Source organism: Opisthocomus hoazin, chromosome 23 (genome assembly GCF_030867145.1).
Source record: "Opisthocomus hoazin isolate bOpiHoa1 chromosome 23, bOpiHoa1.hap1, whole genome shotgun sequence".
Lineage (NCBI taxonomy): Eukaryota > Metazoa > Chordata > Aves > Opisthocomiformes > Opisthocomidae > Opisthocomus > Opisthocomus hoazin.
Window position 1 is genome coordinate 10,361,869 of NC_134436.1, and position 19,441 is coordinate 10,381,309.

General features: G+C 50.2%; 2 protein-coding genes across 4 annotated transcripts; one reads left to right on the forward strand and one right to left on the reverse strand.

Annotated features, from left to right (window-relative positions):
* Window positions 1–436: 436 nt before the first annotated feature.
* Window positions 437–13,764, reverse strand: LOC142364012 (hyaluronan mediated motility receptor-like). 2 transcript variants are annotated; one of them, XM_075442109.1, is made up of 18 exons: window positions 13,678–13,764; window positions 12,697–12,795; window positions 12,044–12,120; window positions 11,136–11,216; window positions 10,174–10,362; window positions 9,774–9,860; window positions 9,146–9,246; window positions 8,643–8,717; window positions 8,194–8,372; window positions 6,664–6,812; window positions 6,140–6,354; window positions 5,622–5,738; window positions 4,620–4,778; window positions 2,743–2,895; window positions 2,534–2,633; window positions 2,119–2,295; window positions 1,457–1,616; window positions 437–698 (listed from the first exon to the last, which is right to left on the reverse strand). In XM_075442109.1, exons 1-18 carry the CDS (start codon window positions 13,721–13,723, stop codon window positions 679–681), a joined length of 2,184 nt encoding a protein of 727 aa, XP_075298224.1. In that variant the 5' UTR covers window positions 13,724–13,764; the 3' UTR covers window positions 437–678. The 2 variants fall into 2 exon arrangements, with proteins under 2 accessions (XP_075298224.1, XP_075298223.1); XM_075442108.1 differs by having other exon boundaries at window positions 11,136–11,219.
* Window positions 13,765–14,098: 334 nt separating this feature from the next.
* NUDCD2 (NudC domain containing 2) lies at window positions 14,099–19,012 on the forward strand. Of its 2 annotated transcripts, XR_012766083.1 has the most exons (5): window positions 14,099–14,338; window positions 14,830–14,878; window positions 16,165–16,316; window positions 17,256–18,396; window positions 18,610–19,012. XR_012766083.1 is itself a non-coding variant. In XM_075441998.1 (4 exons), the coding sequence occupies exons 1-4, from the start codon at window positions 14,150–14,152 to the stop codon at window positions 17,337–17,339; spliced, it is 474 nt and encodes a 157-aa protein (XP_075298113.1). In that variant the 5' UTR covers window positions 14,099–14,149; the 3' UTR covers window positions 17,340–19,012. The 2 variants fall into 2 exon arrangements, 1 of the variants encoding a protein (XP_075298113.1); XM_075441998.1 differs by having other exon boundaries at window positions 17,256–19,012.
* The last annotated feature ends 429 nt before the right edge of the window (window positions 19,013–19,441 follow it).

Sequence of the window (19,441 nt, forward strand, 5' to 3'; positions counted from 1 at the left end):
TACCCGGGGGTTCGCCCTCTCCTGGCCCAGGCGGTGTCAGCTCTCTGCCAGCTCACGCAGTCAGTGCCCGCAGCCAGAGCCCCGGCCCGCGGAGCTCTGCGCGCCGGCCCTCGGCAGCACCCCCGCGCAGGAGGGCAGCGGGCACCGGCACCAGAGCGCGGCCTTCCACCCTTCCCTGCAGGCCCAGGATCTCCTGCTGTGCCCGGGGAAACCCAGAGGAGCCGAGAGGCCAAGGGCGCTGCAGGCTGGGTGCGCGGCCCCTTCAGCTGCAGCAGCTCCTGCGAGCCCAGAGAGGTGGCCGGCGCCGAGGCCAGACGGACAGCGGGCTTGGGGACAAGAGTTCAGGCTGGGACAGAGAACTGCAGGGCAACTACACCGCGGCCTTGGGTCTGATCCCTGCTCTGTGAAGGAAACAGACAAATTCTTTCATTTAAAACTTTTATTGCGCTCAAACATCCTCAATGAAACAGCAAATTTAACATAAAGCTGTAAATACAAGATAGATGCAAAAAAAAAAAAATCTCTCAGGAAATGGTGAATAAGGATGACAAATGAAATCTCGTCTCTGAGCGTCAGCTGCTCTTCTGAAAACAAACTGTGCAGATTCAGCACACAAAAATAAGTAAAACCGTGACCTTTTTTTGGATTTATGGTATTTTTCTTCACAGCCTGAGGAGATTAAATTTTGTTCTGATCACCTACAATGGAAAAATGGGACTAAGTTTGGGTTTTTCACCGTGGCTCCCCCCACAGCGAGTCAGGAATCGTCTGTCTGCTGGGGAAGGCAGGCACTGGACTCCAGAGAGGGGGAAGCCAGGATTTCAGCCCCGGGAATGCGCTGTGGAACGAGGCTCCGGGCGAGACCCGCACCCACCCTCGCTCGCGCCAGCTCTGCTTCTCCGGGCGCTCGCCACCTTCCCCCGCCGCCTGCATCGGCGGGGCATCCGCACCTCAACACCTGCGGCAGCGCGGGGCCCGGGCAGGCAGCAGCTACGGGAGCAGGGCTGGAGCCCCTGGCCGAGCCCCTTCTCCCCACTGCCCGCCCAGGCGACGCTGCCGCACGCCCGGGCTGCCGCAACGTGTCACCCGCACGCCAGCGGGGAAGCTGGAGGAGACACGCGGCAGCAACACCCAACTCCCATCTTGCAAGATTGTGCAAACCGCCTGCCTGTAACCCCTCCCTCCCTCCTCTTGCTCCCCTAGACTCCTGCTGCTGCCTGACCTGACCCACCCCTCTGCCTGCTCCGTCAGGCCCCGGGCTGGGAAGCCCAGCAGCAAACCAGCAGCACACCAGATGAGGCCCGTCGAGGGCTGCTTCCAGCATCCGCTGGGAAAGACACACGAGCGGCCCTTCCCCCTCCTTCCCCAGAGGCAGCAGCCCGCACGAGGCTGTCGTACCTGCTTTGCGTAAGCCTGAGAGCCACAAGGACGTGGTTACACAAGAATCTAAGCTTACCTTCTTCCAGAGGAGTTTCTGGAGGGATGTTTTCCTTGGTGTGCTGGAAAGCTGTGGAAGGATCACAACGCCGAATGCCCTGGACTGCGTTCAGTTGCCCCTGGAGATCTCTGTTGGTTTGCTTTTCTTTCGCCAGCAACACACGCAGTTTTGAGACATCCTAAAGAAAACGGGACACTTGGAAGTCAGATTAAGAACAGCAGAAAAGCCTGCTTCAGCCTTCACTGAAGCAGCGCTTCTGAGCAACACGACCCACAAATGTACGCACACAATTTTCCGTGGCGTTAAAAAAGGAACTACGACTGCTGCGCAAGGCCACCAAGCACAGGGCAGCCCGAAACTGTCCGGTGCTGCTTTCAGCAGATGGTTTGCTAAGCCTCGAACCTCCAAGAGAGCTAAGAAAAACCAACCCAGCTAAGAACAGGGGTAGTTATTTGCACTGGTGATCCCTCTGCACATCACACATTCAGTCAAAACTGACAGAGATTCCCTTGCTGGTGCAGGAGGCCGGTGGTTTGTTCTAACCTGGCTGTGGCAGGGAATTTAAGAACCACGGAACGCAGTCGTTTGCGGGATCAGTAGTCTGTCAATATTTAGAGCAACACACCAAGGAATCTAGCAAATCAATAACATGCCCATTTGTAGCTTTTCGTTTCACCAACCTGCTTTAGGTGGGCATTCTCTTCCTTCAACTTCAGCACATGCTTAATTTTCTGTTTGTGGTTCTGGTGGCCAAGGAGTTCAGCGTACGCCTCGCTTAGTTTATTGAGTTCTTCTTGGGCAGCACCATGCTCATGTAAGAGCGCACTCTTCTCTGCTTCAAATGCATCCAGTTGTTGCTGAAATACACACATTTAGAAACCTTTAGATTCCCCAGCTTTCTACTGGACTGAAATCTAAAGACAGACTGGTCTGGGAAGGGGAATAGCTGGCTCCTGGACAGTAGCTTAGGAAACCGCCGCAGGATAAATGGCTGAGAATGGGAACCAGCACGCCTGCTTCTCAGGAGCAGAACCTGAGCCACCGGCACCAGTCGGAAGCCAGCAGACACAGACAGACATCTGCTGCATCACACACCTGAAACGGCTTGGTTTTGTTCTTCAAATCTTCATACAGCTTCCGCCAGGTCTCCACCTCTTCTTCTAAGCTGGAGGTCACACCTGCATTTATGGTCTTCCTAAAAAGCAAGAAGTGGAGTTTCAGGACGCTCACTGTTAGCTCGTAGCACTTCTTCACGCTAGCTTTTGATCTGCTGCAACGTGCAGGGTTAGTTTAAGGAAAGTCACCTTGATCTTTCCGCTTTGAGTTCTCTTTTCAGATCTTCAGTTTGCTCTTCCAGGTTTTTCTTAAGTGTGGTCACTTGTGCAAGGCAAGACTCTCTCATTCCTTCTCTTTCTGCTTCTTTTAGTGCAACCTTTGTCTGGATTTCTAAAACCATCCTGAGGAAAACACCATCCATCCTTAGTGAACCTGTTCTTTCATTTTGTTATTTTTTTTACACTCCTCTAAATCTGAAAACACAAGTAACCATGGCTGACAAGCTGTTAGTAGAAGAGCTGAGCTAATCATTTGCACAAACAGTGCTACAAGAGCAGAACGACAACGCAGAAAGCGGTCAAGTCCAGGAGGCACAATTACTTTTAACTTCTCCTATGAGAAAGAGAGCAGTGCTTTTGAAGCAAGGAAGGATTCTGCATTTCTGATTTATGGCTGCTGAACACCAACTGCTTGCAGTGGAAGAGACTTCAGAGTCAGACTTAACTGGCAGAGGATTGCTCAAGCAGAAACCAGTCAAGACTGTGGAGCGAGGATGTGCTCCAGAGCTCAGGATGCCTGCCTGCACCTAAAGCACTGCCTGCCCTCTCCAGCCTCCCCTGGGTGGAGACTGAGAACCCCTCCCCTGGCACCCTCAGCCAGCAAAGAACTCTTCAGCCCTTGCTCTTTTACCAGCTCTAACGGGAGCTGGAGGCAGTATTAAGCAGGTGGGGAGGAAAGAAAGGGCAACATCTTAAGCAGCACAGGTTTTTTAAAATAAGCTGGGCTAAGCTGCTGTTGTCCTCTGGACACTGTTAATATACTGGCTCTAGGTGAGCAAGACAATAGAAACATCACAAAACTTTACAGCGGCGTTTTACAAATCAGCAAAGAGAGAGACCGGGGAAGATCAGAAATGCCAGACTCAGTTTGGTCAACACAGCATTTCCATGCAGCTGAGCAAGTCATTTCTCCACATGCCCCAGTTGAAAAGATCAGAGCGTAGCTGAGTTAAACCCAGCTTCCGCAGCTAGCCAGGAACTCCGTTAAAAGCAGCGGGGAAGGAAGCCTTCCAGCACACACACACCACGTTCCGTAACGCAGCTCCTGTCCAGGCAGGTCCCACTGTTGTCTGCCACGGGTGACCGTACACTGGGGCCTTTAAAGGCCGCACTCCAGCAGTCGAGTGACTCGCCCATAGCAAGGGCCTTTCTCACGCTCCGTGCCGTGGGTGGAAGGAGAGCACACACCACCAGGCTGCTGCCAGACAGCCGGAGGAGAAACACGGCCTCAGCTCGCGGCCCAAGACAGCTTCCTGGGGGGTGCTACTCGGCAGCTGCGCTGCGGTGCTTTCTCTCGGGCAGAGAGAGGGCCTTGGCCTCGCTCGCGCTGCAGAGCGGCACCTCACGGGCGGGTCACTGGCATCTGCTCGGGAGCAGAATTTGAGGTGACACGACTCAGAGCAGCAAGAGGGAGAGCTCTGCGCTCAGAATTTGTTTGTCTGCCCCTGTGGATCTTATCTGTGGAGCAGTCACTGCAACTGGTATTTCTGATCAAGACAATCTCCCAACGTATTTCAGGTAACTGTTGCCCTTTTCCTGTCTGCTCCACATCGAGGAAAAAGTCAACGCAATTGAACAGACCCATTTTCTAACGTACAGAAAGGTCATGAATTTTGTCTGTCAATACTTTCAATCCTCTGCACTGCGAAAAGGAAGAAACTTACCACATACTTTACCCTTTGGCATAAGTATTTTAAATATTATACTTTAATACTTTAAACTAGACACCAAAAGCTTAAACTGAATACCGATTTTATCTGGTAGAGCGCTGTATGCCAAGTTCTAGTTCAGAAGGCAAGCCTTCGCGGGCATTCCTTAGCTTAAGGAGAAGTTTGTCTCTCTCGTACCTTGCGCATTCTTCTTCCACTTTATTTTTAGCACATTCTGCTTCCTGAAGCAGCTGTCGACTCTCCTGACTCATTTTTTTCAGGCTGGCAATTTCTTCTCGCAGAGAGGTGTTCTCCACTCTGAGGCTGCTTATTTCTTCAGCTGTTGTCTTCTTGTAGCTGGTATTACCACGCAAATAAGAAACATCTCGTTACTTTAGACAAAATACAGATTGACATGTTCAGGCCTTACAAGAGCAACACAAGGTCATCTGAACAAATCCAAGAGATTTTGTAATCTGGAGCTATGGCAGCATTCTGGCACGGATAAAACAAAAGTTTTTTTTAAAAACAACCCCAAACAAACCCCACATTTCCCTAAAGCCATAAGCATTAACACTACGACAAATTCCGCAAGACAGGTATTTTCACCTTTGGGTAGCTATTTTAAACACAAAAGGTACAGCATATCTGAAGCTGATTTTCAACACCAAAAGACCTACGATCTGCAGCTTGCTTTGGCAGATACCCCACTTGATCCTCCATGGTTGTGCTGCATACCTGGCAGTAACAGTATCACTTTTTGAAATACTTCCACGACCTGAATATTTTGAGAAGAAAGGTCTGCAAGAACTGCAGGAAAATAATCTGGGTTCAGGGCAAGTTTTGCGCCTAAACAAGCAGTCTTTTTGCAAGAGATCTTAGTGCAAAGAGAACATCAGCACTGGTTACAGCCCTCACTGAGGTCCAAGAGCACTGGAGCATTCTGACAGGTCAGACTTTGGCAGGAGAAACATTCCGTTTCCTGGGCTAGGCACCGAGTACGTCATTACGCTCGACCAGCACTCCAAAGGAATACATCAATTTCTTAATGCCATCAAACCTTCCATCACAAAGCTCTCTTCTCTAATACTGCCCCAACGCTCGTACACAGAGTTCAGTACCAGGGCACACGAATAAACAGCACATTGTCCTGTCATCTTAGAGAGAAGCCTGTCCCAGCTCCTAACGAAACTTAAATACCGTTCAAACGCAGCAGCAGTCTCCCCGCGCTCACGCAACGCGTTGCTGTGCTCTTCCTGGAGCTGCAGAACAGCGCTGCCGGGCCTTGCATGGAGTTGCTCCAACTCGGCATTCTTCCTGCAAGAAAAATTCAGCATGCAGTAAACTTTCAATACGTGAAAAGAAGCAGCAACTTGCTTGAAAGTCCTTCCCAGTCGTTGCCCTCTCCAGGGCAGAAGCATCCAACGCGACACGCACGGCGCTTACCCCTCACCGCACCACCCTATTCCTACAGCACTGGCACGGCGAGCAAGTCTCAGCACGCTGCTTCAACAGTTTGAAGTTAAGACAAAATAAAACTGGCTCCAGTCACTCAGCTGGATGAGGTCTAATCGCTACCAATAATCAACACCCAGCAAGAAATCAATAGAGCTCTCCTCAGGTGTCAAACCCAAGTTAGGCTCAGAGGCTTTGCTTATGCTACTGATTTAACGTTTCTCCTTTCCAAGCTGTAGAATCAGAAAGTTTCTTTCACAAACCCTTTCAACTCTGCTTCCATCTGCGCAAGCTCAACATCTTGCACTTTGATTTCTTGTTCCAGCTGCTTCACCAGCTCTTCAGATCTCTTCTCTTTCGCATGTAATTTATTCAGCTCGTTCATTGTGTCATTCAGCTCTTCTTCAAGAAGACGTCTCTCACTTGTTACCTCCAGCTGAAACTCTCGTAGCTTCTGGTGCGCTGCTGCAGACGCCTCCTGCGTGCCAGAGTATGGCAGAGTTTAAAGACACCGTTACTTCTCGAGATACTAAACACCAACTTGCAGCGTTCAAAGCACAAGAATAAGGTCAAGCCTAGAGGAAGAACCAAAATACCCCACCACACCAGCTAGGATTCTTCGAGCTCTCGACCACACACGGTTTCTGCTGGCCAGCACCCACTCGTACGTTCCACAGATCAGACCATGATTGATACAGCCATCTCACGTGTAACCAAAGTCAGAACCTTTAGCGCCAGGCACTGGGATGGGAGTCTATCTGCAGACTAATGGATAGTCTGTATTTACCTTCTCTTGCTGCAGCTGAGAGACTGTCTCCTCATGTTTCTGCAGCAGTTTTTTGCGTTCTTGTTCTTCTAAGCTGATTCTTTTCTTCAGGTCTTCTATTTGAGCATTCATACTCAGGAATTTTCCTCTGCTCTCAGATAACTCCTTCTCTGCATAGAGGAATCGTCAATATAACACAAACTCCCTTCTCTGTCCTCCAGCCGGGCCAGGGAGGGGATTCTGCCCCTCTGCCCCGCTCTGCTGAGAGCCCCCCGGGAGTCCTGCGTCCAGCTCTGGAGCCCTCAGCACAGGACAGAGCTGGAGCTGTGGGAGCGGGGCCAGAGGAGGCCCCAGCAACGATCCGAGGGCTGGAACCCCTCTGCTGGGAGGAAAGGCTGGGAGAGCTGGGGCTGCTCAGGCTGGGGAAGGGAAGGGTCTGGGGAGACCTTAGAGCAGCCTGGCAGTGCTTAGAGGGCGCCCGTAGGAAAGATGGGGACAGGCTTTTTAGCCGGGCCTGTTGCGACAGGACAGGGGGCAATGGCTTTCAACTCAAAGAGGGCAGATTTAGACTGGATAGAAGGAAGAATTTTTTACAATGAGGGTGGTGAGGCCCTGGCCCAGGTTGCCCAGAGAGGTGGTCGATGCCCCATCCCTGGGAACATTCAGGGCCAGGCTGGACGGGGCTCCGAGCACCCTGACCCAGTTGGAGATGTCCCTGCTCACTGCAGGGCATTGGACTAGATGACCTGGGAAGGTCCCTTCCAACCCAAACTATTCTATGGTCTGTTCTTCATAGTACTTCCATTCCAGCTTTACAGTTAGTTAGGCAAAGGGGAGAGAAAGAAAAAAAAACAAAACAAAACACCACAACCAAACCAACCCACATCTTTAACCCAGCTGGAAACTCCTCCAAACTGGCTGAAAGTCACCACTTCCAAAATAACGTGAACAGCGGGAATCTTTGGGCCAAGCAATTCGCCTGCCTTCATCAGAAAGCAGGACGGTTGGGGAAAAACAACTCAATGACTTCCCCAAAGCTTCTTGCACAGAATGCCAGCAGGCAGAAGCCAAGCAGTGAACAGAGAACTGGGTACCAGCCTCAGGCTGCACAGTGGCTGGGTCTGGTGGAGAGGGGCCAAGAGGTGAAGAAGGAGCCCTCGACACATTCCCGATACCCCACAAACTTGCGCGCAAGCTGCTAACGGTGGGTGGGGACAATGTCGTGCTGCTTCTCCAGGAAGAGGAGGAACAAGTCGTTTGTTTGCAGCTTTCAGGTTGCAGCCATTCCCACTACGTCAACAGTTTCCATGTCTGTACTCTCTACCTTAGTAACCTTCCACCGAAACAGAAATTCAGACTTAACAGATGTCAGATTCCGGGGAGCTTCCACACTGGTGAAACACGCCTAGCCGTTTTCAGCTGGAGCTCAGAGACAGGACTTAACTTGGAACACACCCGCTGAACACGGCATTTGACACCAAACCTGTCTGAGGTGCTTGCAGACATATTAGCTGTCCCACGTATGAACAGCACACAAGGACTAACAGTTACCTTTCTCTTCTTCAAGCAGCTGACACCTTTCCTTAAGTCCTTTGATCACTTCAAAAGATTCTTCCTCTCTTTTTCTGAGGGTATCCCTCAGGACCTCGAGGTCTTGGTCTTTCTTTAGCAGCGCCTCTTCCATCCGGGCAGCATCCAGTTTGTACTTCTCGACTGTGTCTGCAACAGTGCTGCAGGAGAAAATTCAGGTGTTTGTTACGACAAATTTGGTTTGTGAGCTTATTAGAGAGACATTTAGAAAGATAATTAAAAGAATATCTTACAACTCCTTTCCACTGTGTGGAAAAACATCCGATTGCTTCCCCCCCCCGCCCCCCGGCTCTATTTTAATACTGTTAAACAGAATTGTTGCGAAGGTTCGACTTCAGCAGCCATCAGCCAGGCTTAGTTTTACTGCCTTTTAACTCAGCCGGTCCAAATAAAGAACGTTGTGCTCTTACCTGAGCTCTCTGATATATTCCAGGAGTTTTTCAATGTCAGACACATCTTCAGCTTTCTGTCTCTCAGCAGCAGACCTAAACCCAAGAATTTGTCATGACGGATGTATTTGAAAGTTCAGAGCTACCTGTCAGCTATTTGTTTGCAGGTAAGCAAGTGAAAATCAATCCTTGAGTCACGCCTCAGACGTAAGGCATACTTTTCACAATCCAGCTGGCTGGCCAACCGGTACTGGCTCCAACCAACACGGTTTGTCTGTTGGAAAAGGGCAGCTAGACCAGAGGAACAATGTTTTGTGTGTCCGTTTTACAGGAACACAGCCGTGCCTAAAACTTCATTCCACCAGATTCATTCCAGGTCACAGACACTAATAATTTCTGTTTCTTCTCAGCAGGGAGGAGGCCTGTGTTTTCCCTCAACTATGTGCTTACTATCAGGTGCAAGCACATAAGCCCAGCTAGATGACATCACGTCACCTAAGCCCATTCCCTTCCTCTCTACTTACAGTTTTTCTTCCAGCTGTGCTGCTTTTCCTTTCGAATGCTCTAGATTCCTTTGCACTTCCTGCAGCTTCGCTTCCATGTCTTCCTGCTTTGCAAGCGCAGTCTGAAAAAAGCCCCAAAAACCAAATGTTACCACCAAAATGAGATTTGCTAAAAAACAAAATCAATCGTCTAACAGCGGGAAGCAGAAATGAATTCATAACTGCAATTTAATGGTGGCACTTGCTACTCTGCTGACCCTGATTCAAAGCATCCCCCTGTACAGACACCCGGTATTTGTTCAAACAGCAACAGCCACCACCACCTGAGAAACGCAAACGCGTGGAAGAGCTTTAAACGGTACTTTGACCACTGTTTGATGAAGGAATTAATGACCTGACCAACAGAGCGATATTGCAGCAGAGGTACTTCTAGGCTTCTGCACTTGAACTCAGATTTACTCTGCGCCTCAAGAGCAAAATCAAGAACCTTCGCTGTCTGCTCTTCCCTTCTGTTTTCACTCTACAGAAAGCAGAGGAAACTACCGAGCTGAGGACAGAAACAAACCACGAGCTGCAGCTCTGCTGTAAGCCCTCCCTCGTCTGTTCAACAGCTCAGAACTGCTACCCTGTGCAGCGCAAACGCTCCTACCTTTTCCTTAGCACATCTCTTGTTTCTGAGCTTCATTAGCTCCATGCATAGGCTGCTCATTTTCTTCTGCGTGCCATCTGCAGACAGCTGATCAGAGATGAACAGAAAGTCACTAAGCGTAACTCCTTCACACGCATTACTCTTCACACGCCCTTCCAAAAGCGTCTCCCCGCCAGCCACAGCACTCATCTCTACCCGTCCCCGAGAAGGACGTCAGCAGGGCCCGCTCTGTCTCTAGGCAGAGGCGCACAAGACCCCAGAGCAGACAGGCTCCAGCCCTGCGCCAAGGAGGGGGCACGGGGAATGTGAAAGCACGTGCTGATCGGCACCTCAAGCTTCCTCGTGCCCAGGGAGCTTCACAACAAAGCCTACGCAAAGACGCACGCATCTGGGAGAATACCTTTGACTTCAGCAGGCTGTTGGTCCTCGTCAGTTCCAGGAGCTGCTTCTTGAGGCCCGCAACGTTTGCCAGAAGCGACGTTTTCTCCTGAACCGCAGCACTCAGCTTTGCTTCCATCTTAGCAAAGTCCTCATCCAGAGCCTGAAGCTTTTTATCCTGCTCTCCACGCTCTCGCACTAACGCACGAATCTAAAACAAAAGATATTTGCTCTCTTTCCTAGTATTACCCTTCAGCACTAGTTTATGCCTGTGGTGTTCTTGGAGAGGCTGAGTATCCCAACTGTATTAGCTTTATTTCAGAACATGCATCTTCAACTCTGTCATTTGCAGCAAAGGAGATGGCCCAATCGCCACAATTCTCTGTCGTTACACACCACAGGTTTGCAGTGCCAGCATTTCAGCTGCCTGATTTTACGCTGCTGAGCCAGTACAACCCGTTAAAGTTACAACAGTCTTAGCTTCAGCTTCCAACAGAAGCCAGCTCTCCTCTTTGCTGCGGAACAGAAAGACAGCGTGGGACTTGTGAGACGCACGCAGCCTGGATTTGTACACAGAAGTGTACTGATAAGGAAAAGCTAGCTGCCCGTTCAAGTTTAACATTATGTCAATCACGAAGCAAAAATCTCAGCAAACAGTTGGTAAATAAACCAGAACCTTTTTGGGGTAGAGAACATAGGACTTGGTTCTTCCCCTTCCCCCCTCCCTCTTTTTTTGGTTGTTTAAAAAAAACCTCCACTGACTGCACAGCTGTTCACAATCAGTAGGAATCAATGTAATTCTATGGACAAACCCAATGTTTTCTGCACACCATAACATTTGATAATCTCTGCCCTGCACAGAGCTGCTTGCAAACTACTCGCATGCTGTGTCACGCAAGAGAGGCCAACCTTCCCAATTTGTACGTCTGATGACACTAAGTGGGAAACATACGACAGGACTGCGCCCGCATGATGCATTCATACCTCCTTCTCCAGTCTCTTCTGTTTGTTTTTCTCTTTCATAAGGACAGGATCTTTCTGGGGCTTCAGAGTCCCATTAGCTGGCTGCTGAAAACAGATGTATTAGAAATATGTAAACTGATCTCTAGCTGCACAGCAGTTTAACACCACCGTTACATACGGCGGCGGATGCTTTCATACAGGCAGTATTACTGAAGATACACACACCCCCCAAACAAAAAGCAAACGTCTCTCTCAAACAGGGCAGACAAGCAGCAGGTTAGGATGGGTTTTACCCCTGTGCTTTCTCATAAGCATTGCTCTGAAAGGACAGCTCATGGCCATTGCCATGAGATCAGGGAAGCTCGAGACATCAGCACTCCATAAAGAACATTTTAACCTCTGAAACACAGCTTTGTTTGTAGAATTGCGTCCCACATCACCAGTACCAGTAAACTAAAGTAGGAAGCCGGGGTGATCATTTTTCAACCTAACCTACACACCTTCAAATCCACAGCCTCGCACGTTGCGCCGAGAACCTGTACACACACACTATCATCCTCTCTTTGTTTCTTTTACCATCAGGTTTCTGCCTTGCCCTGTCCACCACATGAAACCAGAAGCAGGACCTTCTGAAGCAGCAGCAGCTGCACCGGAATCACACAGGGAGCAAGAGGCAAAAAAGCCCAACACCGTAACAGCAAAGACAACAAGCCACTCTGGAGCCCCAAGCAATCCTCACGTGATACCCAGAGACGCTGCAGTTTCCTTTCTCCTTCCTGCCTACTCAGGAATACAGGTACAACAGTGTGTTTCACAGCGTACTCGGGCAGGTTAATAGCAGTTGTCCAAAGGGGAGACAGGATTGGACTCGTCACAGTCAGGCTCAGCTGCAATTTCACAGCGCTACAGACACGACGGCAGAGTCTTACTGTTGATCCGAGAGGCACGAGTCTCCTGCCAGTCACCAGGGCAGGTGCGCTCTTCTCGCTGCTGGGATTTGTCTCGCCTGCAGATGGATGCAGAAAAGAATGGTGAAGGAAGAGGGTGGGCATGCAGACAGCGTGGGCAATTGAGCCCAACGAGACGAGGCCAATTGACTTCTTGTACAAAAGGGAGAAGGCCACCCGAGTGCTAGCCTGCCCACTTGCCAAGCCAGTGCCAGTGTTTTCTTGCTGCAGCCAGGCAGTTCCATGTCAGTCATCTGGGCACTTGACAGAGTTTAGGGAGAGGCTACCAGATGACACCCAGTTTGAGAATTCAGCTTCTGCCAGGTGTGTCGTGTCATGTGTCCGTCCCCTCCCCCCCAACCCTGCTGTCTGCTAATGAAGTAGTTAAATCATTTATTGGGTCTCTAGAGGTCCCCCTAATTAGCAGAAGTCACATAGAAGGCTACTTTTGGAAGATTCACTTAGACATGTTTTTACAGCTGCATCCCCTTGAGCTGCAAGCTGGGCAGTGAGCCCCTGCGACAGGAACCCAGTTCTGACCAAGGGCAGAGCAGGAACAGCACGTGAGCACCAACCATTGCAGCATTCAAGGATGTGACAGCACTGCTTTCTGTGCAGCTTCTAGGACTACTTACTCTTCTGCTTCCTAACCCGCCGACAGGTTTCAGAGGGCAGAGAACTTTTCAGTGCGTCTGAAGACTTGACGTCACAGGATCCTCGCAGCGGGGTACACACTAGAAGTGAGATTTTCAGAACAGCAGAGAACTATTAAGTCAAATGACAGGGTTTTCAACTTCACTGACTTGAAAACAGTAATACCTCTAAGTTAAATCCGCTTAAAAACAGAGAAGAAAAAACAGCCAACAACCGGAGCCTCAGTTCTCCTCCTCCTCCCCGCAGACAGGAAGAAAACATAAAGCACACGTGGTGGGGGAAAGGCTTGGTTTGTGACACTGCGAACAGAACTAGAAACCACGATTTACAGCCACCACACGGCAAGGCATCTTTTTAGGGACAGCGGTGCATTAACTTCCATAAAGAAACAAACCAAAGGCTGAGAGCATCTTCTTAGCTCGATGCAGCCTCCTCCAACCGAGAGCAGCTCCATTTCAGGGGAGCTCAGGGGAGGGTGGCAGAGAGGCCTTCCCTCAGCTGCAGCCACAAGCTCCCGGGCAGAAACTCGGCCAGCAGCAAACGCTCCCGCCGCGGGGCTGCCGCTGCGCCCGGCTCCGGGCGCTGCCCTCGCAGCTCTGTCTCCAGACAGCAGCAGGCGGGCAAGGCCTCGTCTGCCGCTGCTGCGTTTCCCGCGCCCACATCTACGCACAGAGCTCAGCGCTGCCGCACCGCGCAGCCGTCTGCCCGCGCCTGCCCAGGACTCGACCTCATTCCGGGGTGTTTTTCCTCACAAGGGCTCACGCGAGAGCCCCCCGCACACAGCTCCCCTCAGGGGGGCACACGGGCGGGAGCAGCGGGACGCGCTGAGGTAACGGCCGGGCAGCTCCCCTCCCAGAGGCGACACGGGCAGGAGGAGAGGAAAGCACCGAGGTCCTGGCCGGCCCCCCTTCCCCCTGCAGCCACCGCCAGGGGCCCGGGCTCCCTCCCCACCGCGCCCGTACCCGAGCTCTGGTCCAAGCGCCGGAGCGGAGCCCTGCAGAACGCCATGGCGGCCGAGGGAGCCCAGCGCAGCACTGCCCGCCACCTGCAACGGTCCCAACCGCCCTCCCCCCCGCGTTCCCCGGGCAGCCAATCACCTCGTCCCGCTCCAGGCGCGCTCAGCCAATCAGCGCGCCCTGCGCGGAGCAGGCGCGGTGTGCCTGTGGGTGGGCGGGCAACCAGGCGCGGCGGGCCATTACGCATGCGCAGGTCGGAACATGCTGGGCGGGGCGGGCCCTGCGTGGCGGGGCGGGGCAGTGCGAGGTGGGCGGGCCAGGCTGCGCGCATGCGCGGGGAGGGACGTTCGGGTGGGGAGGGCTTTGTCGGGCGGGTCAACAGGTCTGCGCGCATGGGCGAGAAGGGAATTGTGGGGCGTGGCGAGCGGGCCGTCCCGGGCTGCGCGCATGCGCGGGGCGGGGCGGGCCGTAGTCGCCGATGTCGGCGCCATTCGAGGAGCGGAGCGGGGCTGTGCCCTGCGGGACGCCGTGGGGCCGGTGGTACCAGACGCTGGAGGAGGTGTTCATCGAGGTGCAGGTGCCGTCGGGCACCCGCGCGCAGGACGTGCGCTGCAGCCTGCAGAGCCGTCGTATCGAGCTCTCCGTGGGTGGCCTGGAGGTGTTGCAGGTACCGGCTGCCGGGAGGGGCGGCTCGGAGGCGGCGGGCTCGGGCGGGCCGGCGGGCCGCTCTCGTGGCGGGGCGGGAGGTGTTTGGGCTGCGCTCGCTGTTGGAAGCCAAAGGAAACCCGCAGAGCCGCGCGTCATGAGGAGCTTCAGCTCGGCCTTGGCAGTCTGGCGTCGGTGCGGGACCCGCGGCGGAACGCGGGGCGTTCCCAGGGCGGGGCTGTCGGCAATGGCGTCCCCCTCGGGGAACCGCAGCCCCCGCGCTGGGCTGAGACACTGAGGCCGCGACAGCTTCGAAAAACGCAAAGCCCCAAGATTGGCACCGCGAGAGAGAATTCTCCGGCCGCCCGCGGGCGCTGGCACTCGCGGGGGCCGCGTCCCCTGCTCTCTGCCGGCAGCACAGGAGGAGGTGACGCGGGAGTCACACTGCGGGGTGCGGCGCCAGCCGGGACCGAGCGGGCGTTCCGGGGTGTAACGGTGTCACGTCTCTTGCAGGGTAAACTCTTTGACTCTACCATAACCGATGAAGCAACGTGGACGTTAGGTAATAACCGACCCGTGAAGGGGAGTCTTGAGGGAGGTGGAGTTTCTCAGCCTGTGCTGTAGGAGAGTTTACCCTTTGTTTTTGAATGGGAAAGATTACTTTCTTCCCTGTGCATAGCTGTGTGAAAAAGGCAGTCGCCATGGCCAGACCAAGGAACTGGGGCAGTCCAGCAGCCCTAGAGATGATGGTCAGTGGGAAAGTGCTGCTTCTCGGAGGGCAGCGGCCAGTGGGTTACAAACCCTGCCGTAGTGAGAAGGTGTTTTGCAAACTCTCGTTAAAGCTAGGCGGTTATGGTACAGCTATGTGGTGTGTGCCCATCCGTAATTGTTACTTTTCTTGGGGTTTTTTTTTCCTCCTTCTTTTATGTGTGTTTTGGGATAGGTGATGTGCTATGGCTTTTTTTTTTGGGATGGGTGAAAAAAACGACAGTCCAAGAGAATCGAAAAGCAATCTCAAAATCACACTAAGCTACCTACAGATAATGAGCAAAAAAAGCTGCTCTGATCGTTACATCATAAACATTGTTAAGTGTTCGGACTATTTGGGGTGTTGGCCATTGTCTTTGTGGACTGTGCCTCTCACTTAATGTTTTCCGGTGATGGCTTTTGTTTTCCATTTAATATTTGTTCTAAATACTGATTGATAATTTAGTAACTTAAAGGTGAAAAGTAGAAGCGTAAAGAAACATTGTGAAGTGAAGCCTACTCTTCTCCAGTATGCCAACAATCTTCAAAATGCACTTTATAATGCTGTATTTATTCAGTTAAGTAGAACTAAACGTCCTAGGTGTTAACTTTGAAATGTGCTTGCGATATATTGTCTGTAGGCATACTGTCTGTGTTTAAACAGATGGATTATACCTCTGTATGTCACTGAAACTTAGCTCTGGATTTTATTGGCAGTAAGTCTCTGTAAAGCCTGACCTCCACTCCTTCGTTAGGGCCTTAGCTGAGGTGTATATAATCTTTTCTCTGTTGTGAAGCTCTCTAAAAGGTTAGTGTAGGTTTGTAACAAAAGTACTTACGAACTGTGCTTTAATCCCTTAAAACAGCCTCAGCATTTTACAGGCCAGGGAGGGGAGAGAGGGCTGTGTAGGTTGTCTTTGCTTCAGCATTTCTGTTTCTTGTGAATGTTTGTTTATTTGTCAATAACCCTGTTGGCATTGGCATTAAGAATTTAAATTTCTTCACCAAAAAAATCCCATGCTTGTTAACAGTGAATTCACCAAAAGAAGAAAAAAGGACTGAGTTTAATGGTTGGTTTGTGTGTCTGGTTGCGTTTGACAGAAGACAGGAAGCTGATACGCATTGTTCTGATGAAGACAAACCGCGATGCTGGAAATTGTTGGACGTCTCTGTTAGAAAATGAGTATGCTGCTGATCCTTGGGTGCAGGACCAGATGCAAAGGAAGCTCACCCTGGAGCGATTCCAAAGAGAGGCAAGTTCAAGGGCCGTGATTACTCCCTGTACGTCGTGTTTGTGCGCAGAGGTTATGGCTGTGAAAGCTGGGCAAAATTGTTCTGCTGTCCAGTGCCGTGGAAACATCGACTGTCGGTCAGCGTATGGGAACACTCCCGAGGCTTTCTCGGTGTCCTTTCAGGAGGTTATTCCGTCTGCAGCCTGTCTCAGGGGTTTGGGAGAAGTTGAGGGCGGGGTGGCCTTGTAGGGTTTGTTGCAGAATACTAACAACTCTTAACTCAGGCTACACGCAATTTCTGTTATTATCTAGAATTAAGACATGGCCATATTTACAGCAAGCTTCTAACGTCAAGCTCTGTTGAATACGTTTGTCCATAACATCAGATGATGTAGAATAGTTAACTGGAAAATATTTTCCTTGCCCTTTTTACTAAAATAGCTGAAATTGTTTTGGTACAGCTTTAGCATGTGACTATGCCTGTGCGTGTGTGCAGAGCTGTAGAGTGACGGCTGATGACTGAACAGCTGAATCGGCACGCTCTGTACGGCAACAGAGAACATCATTCTTGTGAAACTGGTTATCCAGCGTGGCATGTACTTACGTTTTCAAACAGTAATTTCAAGGCACACCAGTAGCCAGAAATTTTTCTTAAACTTTCCTTAATATTTCTTTACTGGGAGATCTAACTGTTTGCCACATTAAGAACAGGGTTACAAAGTCACTCCAGCAGCAGGCAACTAAATTATGATGATGCAGGGTTTATTTATTGATGCGTTTTCCAGGAGCTTTGGTGCCATGACAAATGGATGACAAATTGATTGTTATGTGTCCTTGTTAGAGCTGCAGAACATGAACAGAAACAGCTTCGGGCTTGTTGCTAGTTGGATGTTTGGGTTTGGTTTTTTTGAAACATTTTTATTAAGAGTAATCTACCTACTAAACTTTTATCTCCATCAGAACCCCGGATTTGACTTCAGCGGGGCAGAAATTTCTGGAAATTACAGCAAAGGAGGACCAGACTTTTCTAGTCTTGGAAAGTAACCTGCTTTGATCTGTGTTCCTTGAGAGGAATTACACACCACACCTACAGACTGGAATGGTGTAACTGGTGAAGACTTCCGTGATCTCTTCAGCAGATTGTTTTCAAGTAATTACTTCAGTGAGAAGAAAGACTTATTCCAGCAGAACGAAGACAAAGTGTTACCAGCTGATTTATAAGCTGCAATAACTTTCTAATACTAAGGGATAAACTATAGAGAAAGCTGTGCACAAAAAAGTAACATATGGAGACAGAATGTTGGTTTTGGGTTTTTTTAGAACCACCACAGTAAAGTAGCCAGTTATGAACTGTCTTTATGCAAAGATATCTTACTTGCCATTGAGGAATAGATCTTGTAAGCAAGATACACAGTATTTTCTCTTAACTTGCAAGGGGCAGGGTGTTAGGATGGCCACAGTTACGCTGTCCCTGTGTAGCAGCCCTCTGAGAACTAGTTGTCCTTCTGAAACAGTGGTTTAAATAAACTACCGCATCTTGCCTCGAATAAGGTTTTACAGTCCACGGTGCTGTCAGATATAGCACTAATGATTGATACTTGCTGCTGGGTGAACCATACTACAAAACAGAAAGGTCGGGTGAACGTCTGGATATAAATAATTTTATGTGTTAATGTAATATAGCATTTCAGAATAAATATTTAAAATTTTGAAAGTAAGATAATGACTTTTGAAAGGAATAAAAAGCCCCCAAGTAGGGAATGGTATCTTGCATCTGTTCATTACCAGCCTCTAGCACAAGTTGTTGATAGTGTATCTAAGAAGCTGTAGATTTTTGTAGATAAAGTTTTAAATTTAATAGCGACTTTTTAAACTTAGCTATTGCATGATACAATATTTTGCATGTGCCAATTATGGATCAGGAGTTTTCTGCTCATTGCTAAGGATGCAGCTGAGAAGCAGTGCAGCCACAGCATTATACAGGACAAATGCTGTGTCAAACAGACCAACAGAGGGAGAAAACGCGATTCCCAAGTCCCGTCGTGTTCTGAATCTGACAGTACCGCATATACTTCGGTCCTAAGTGGAAGCTGCGCTGGAGGTAAATTGCCAGCCGCTGGCCATCATACTGCAGAGTCTTGTTTCTAAAATTGCATCATTATTGCAGTTAGCACACGGCAAAATTAAAGCAATAGTTGAGGAGGAATGCTTTCATTGTAATTGTATCCAGTGCTTGCTTGTTGCGTGAGCAGGCAAGCGCCAAGTCCTCCTGAAGTAACCAGGTGTGCTCCCTCTACCTGTGTCATCTTTACAGAGCGTGAACCAAGTCCAGAGACGGTGCTTGGGTTCTGGAGAACTGGCCTTACTGCTCCAAGGGAAGTCGTGGGGTATCAAACGCTGACTGATGGCTGTGAAGTCTTGTATCTGACACATCAGTGCATGGACTTTCCTTTACTATATGCACTTTCAAAGCTAAACTTCATTCCCATGTTTTCTGCTTTATGAAGTAGCGTGAGAGTCATCCTAGACCTGAGACCAAAGCTGACATCAAGGCAAGAGGACAACTGTGAAGTATGTATTCCAGCATCACAGCTTCGATTTCATTTTAAGAGGAAAGGCTTCAACTACTTGGTTAAGTATTTTATTGTCTGCTGTAAGTTACAGACTTCCACTTTCAGAAGAATCTAGATGAAAATAAAAAGAGTTTGATGCTATGACTTTCCTCAATCAGCATCTACTGAGTTCTCAGCCCGTTACAAAGGGTGGTTTGTGTTCCATCTCGCTCTGATTCAATCCCTTCCTTCTTAGCCGAACAGTAACAGGTGTTTGACAGGCGTCAGTCTGGGTATGCGATACGGTACCCAGAGCAGCCCCCTCTCCAGGAAGCAATCCTGTGCACTCACGCAGAGTGCTACTCTGCTATGGAAATGAGTGGAAGACAATCCCCTGGCCTTATTTTCATGTGTCTGGTTCAAGCTCAGCCGAGAGTCATGCCACAGCATTGCACTCTCAGAAGGAGCACAGCTGCTCCGAGTCCTCATTAGGCACAGAAATGTATAGCTCAGCTTACACCTCATCAAACTGGGATGCTCCCATCAGTGCAGAAATGCAAATATTGCAAGTAGAAATCTGAGTGCCAGATTCTT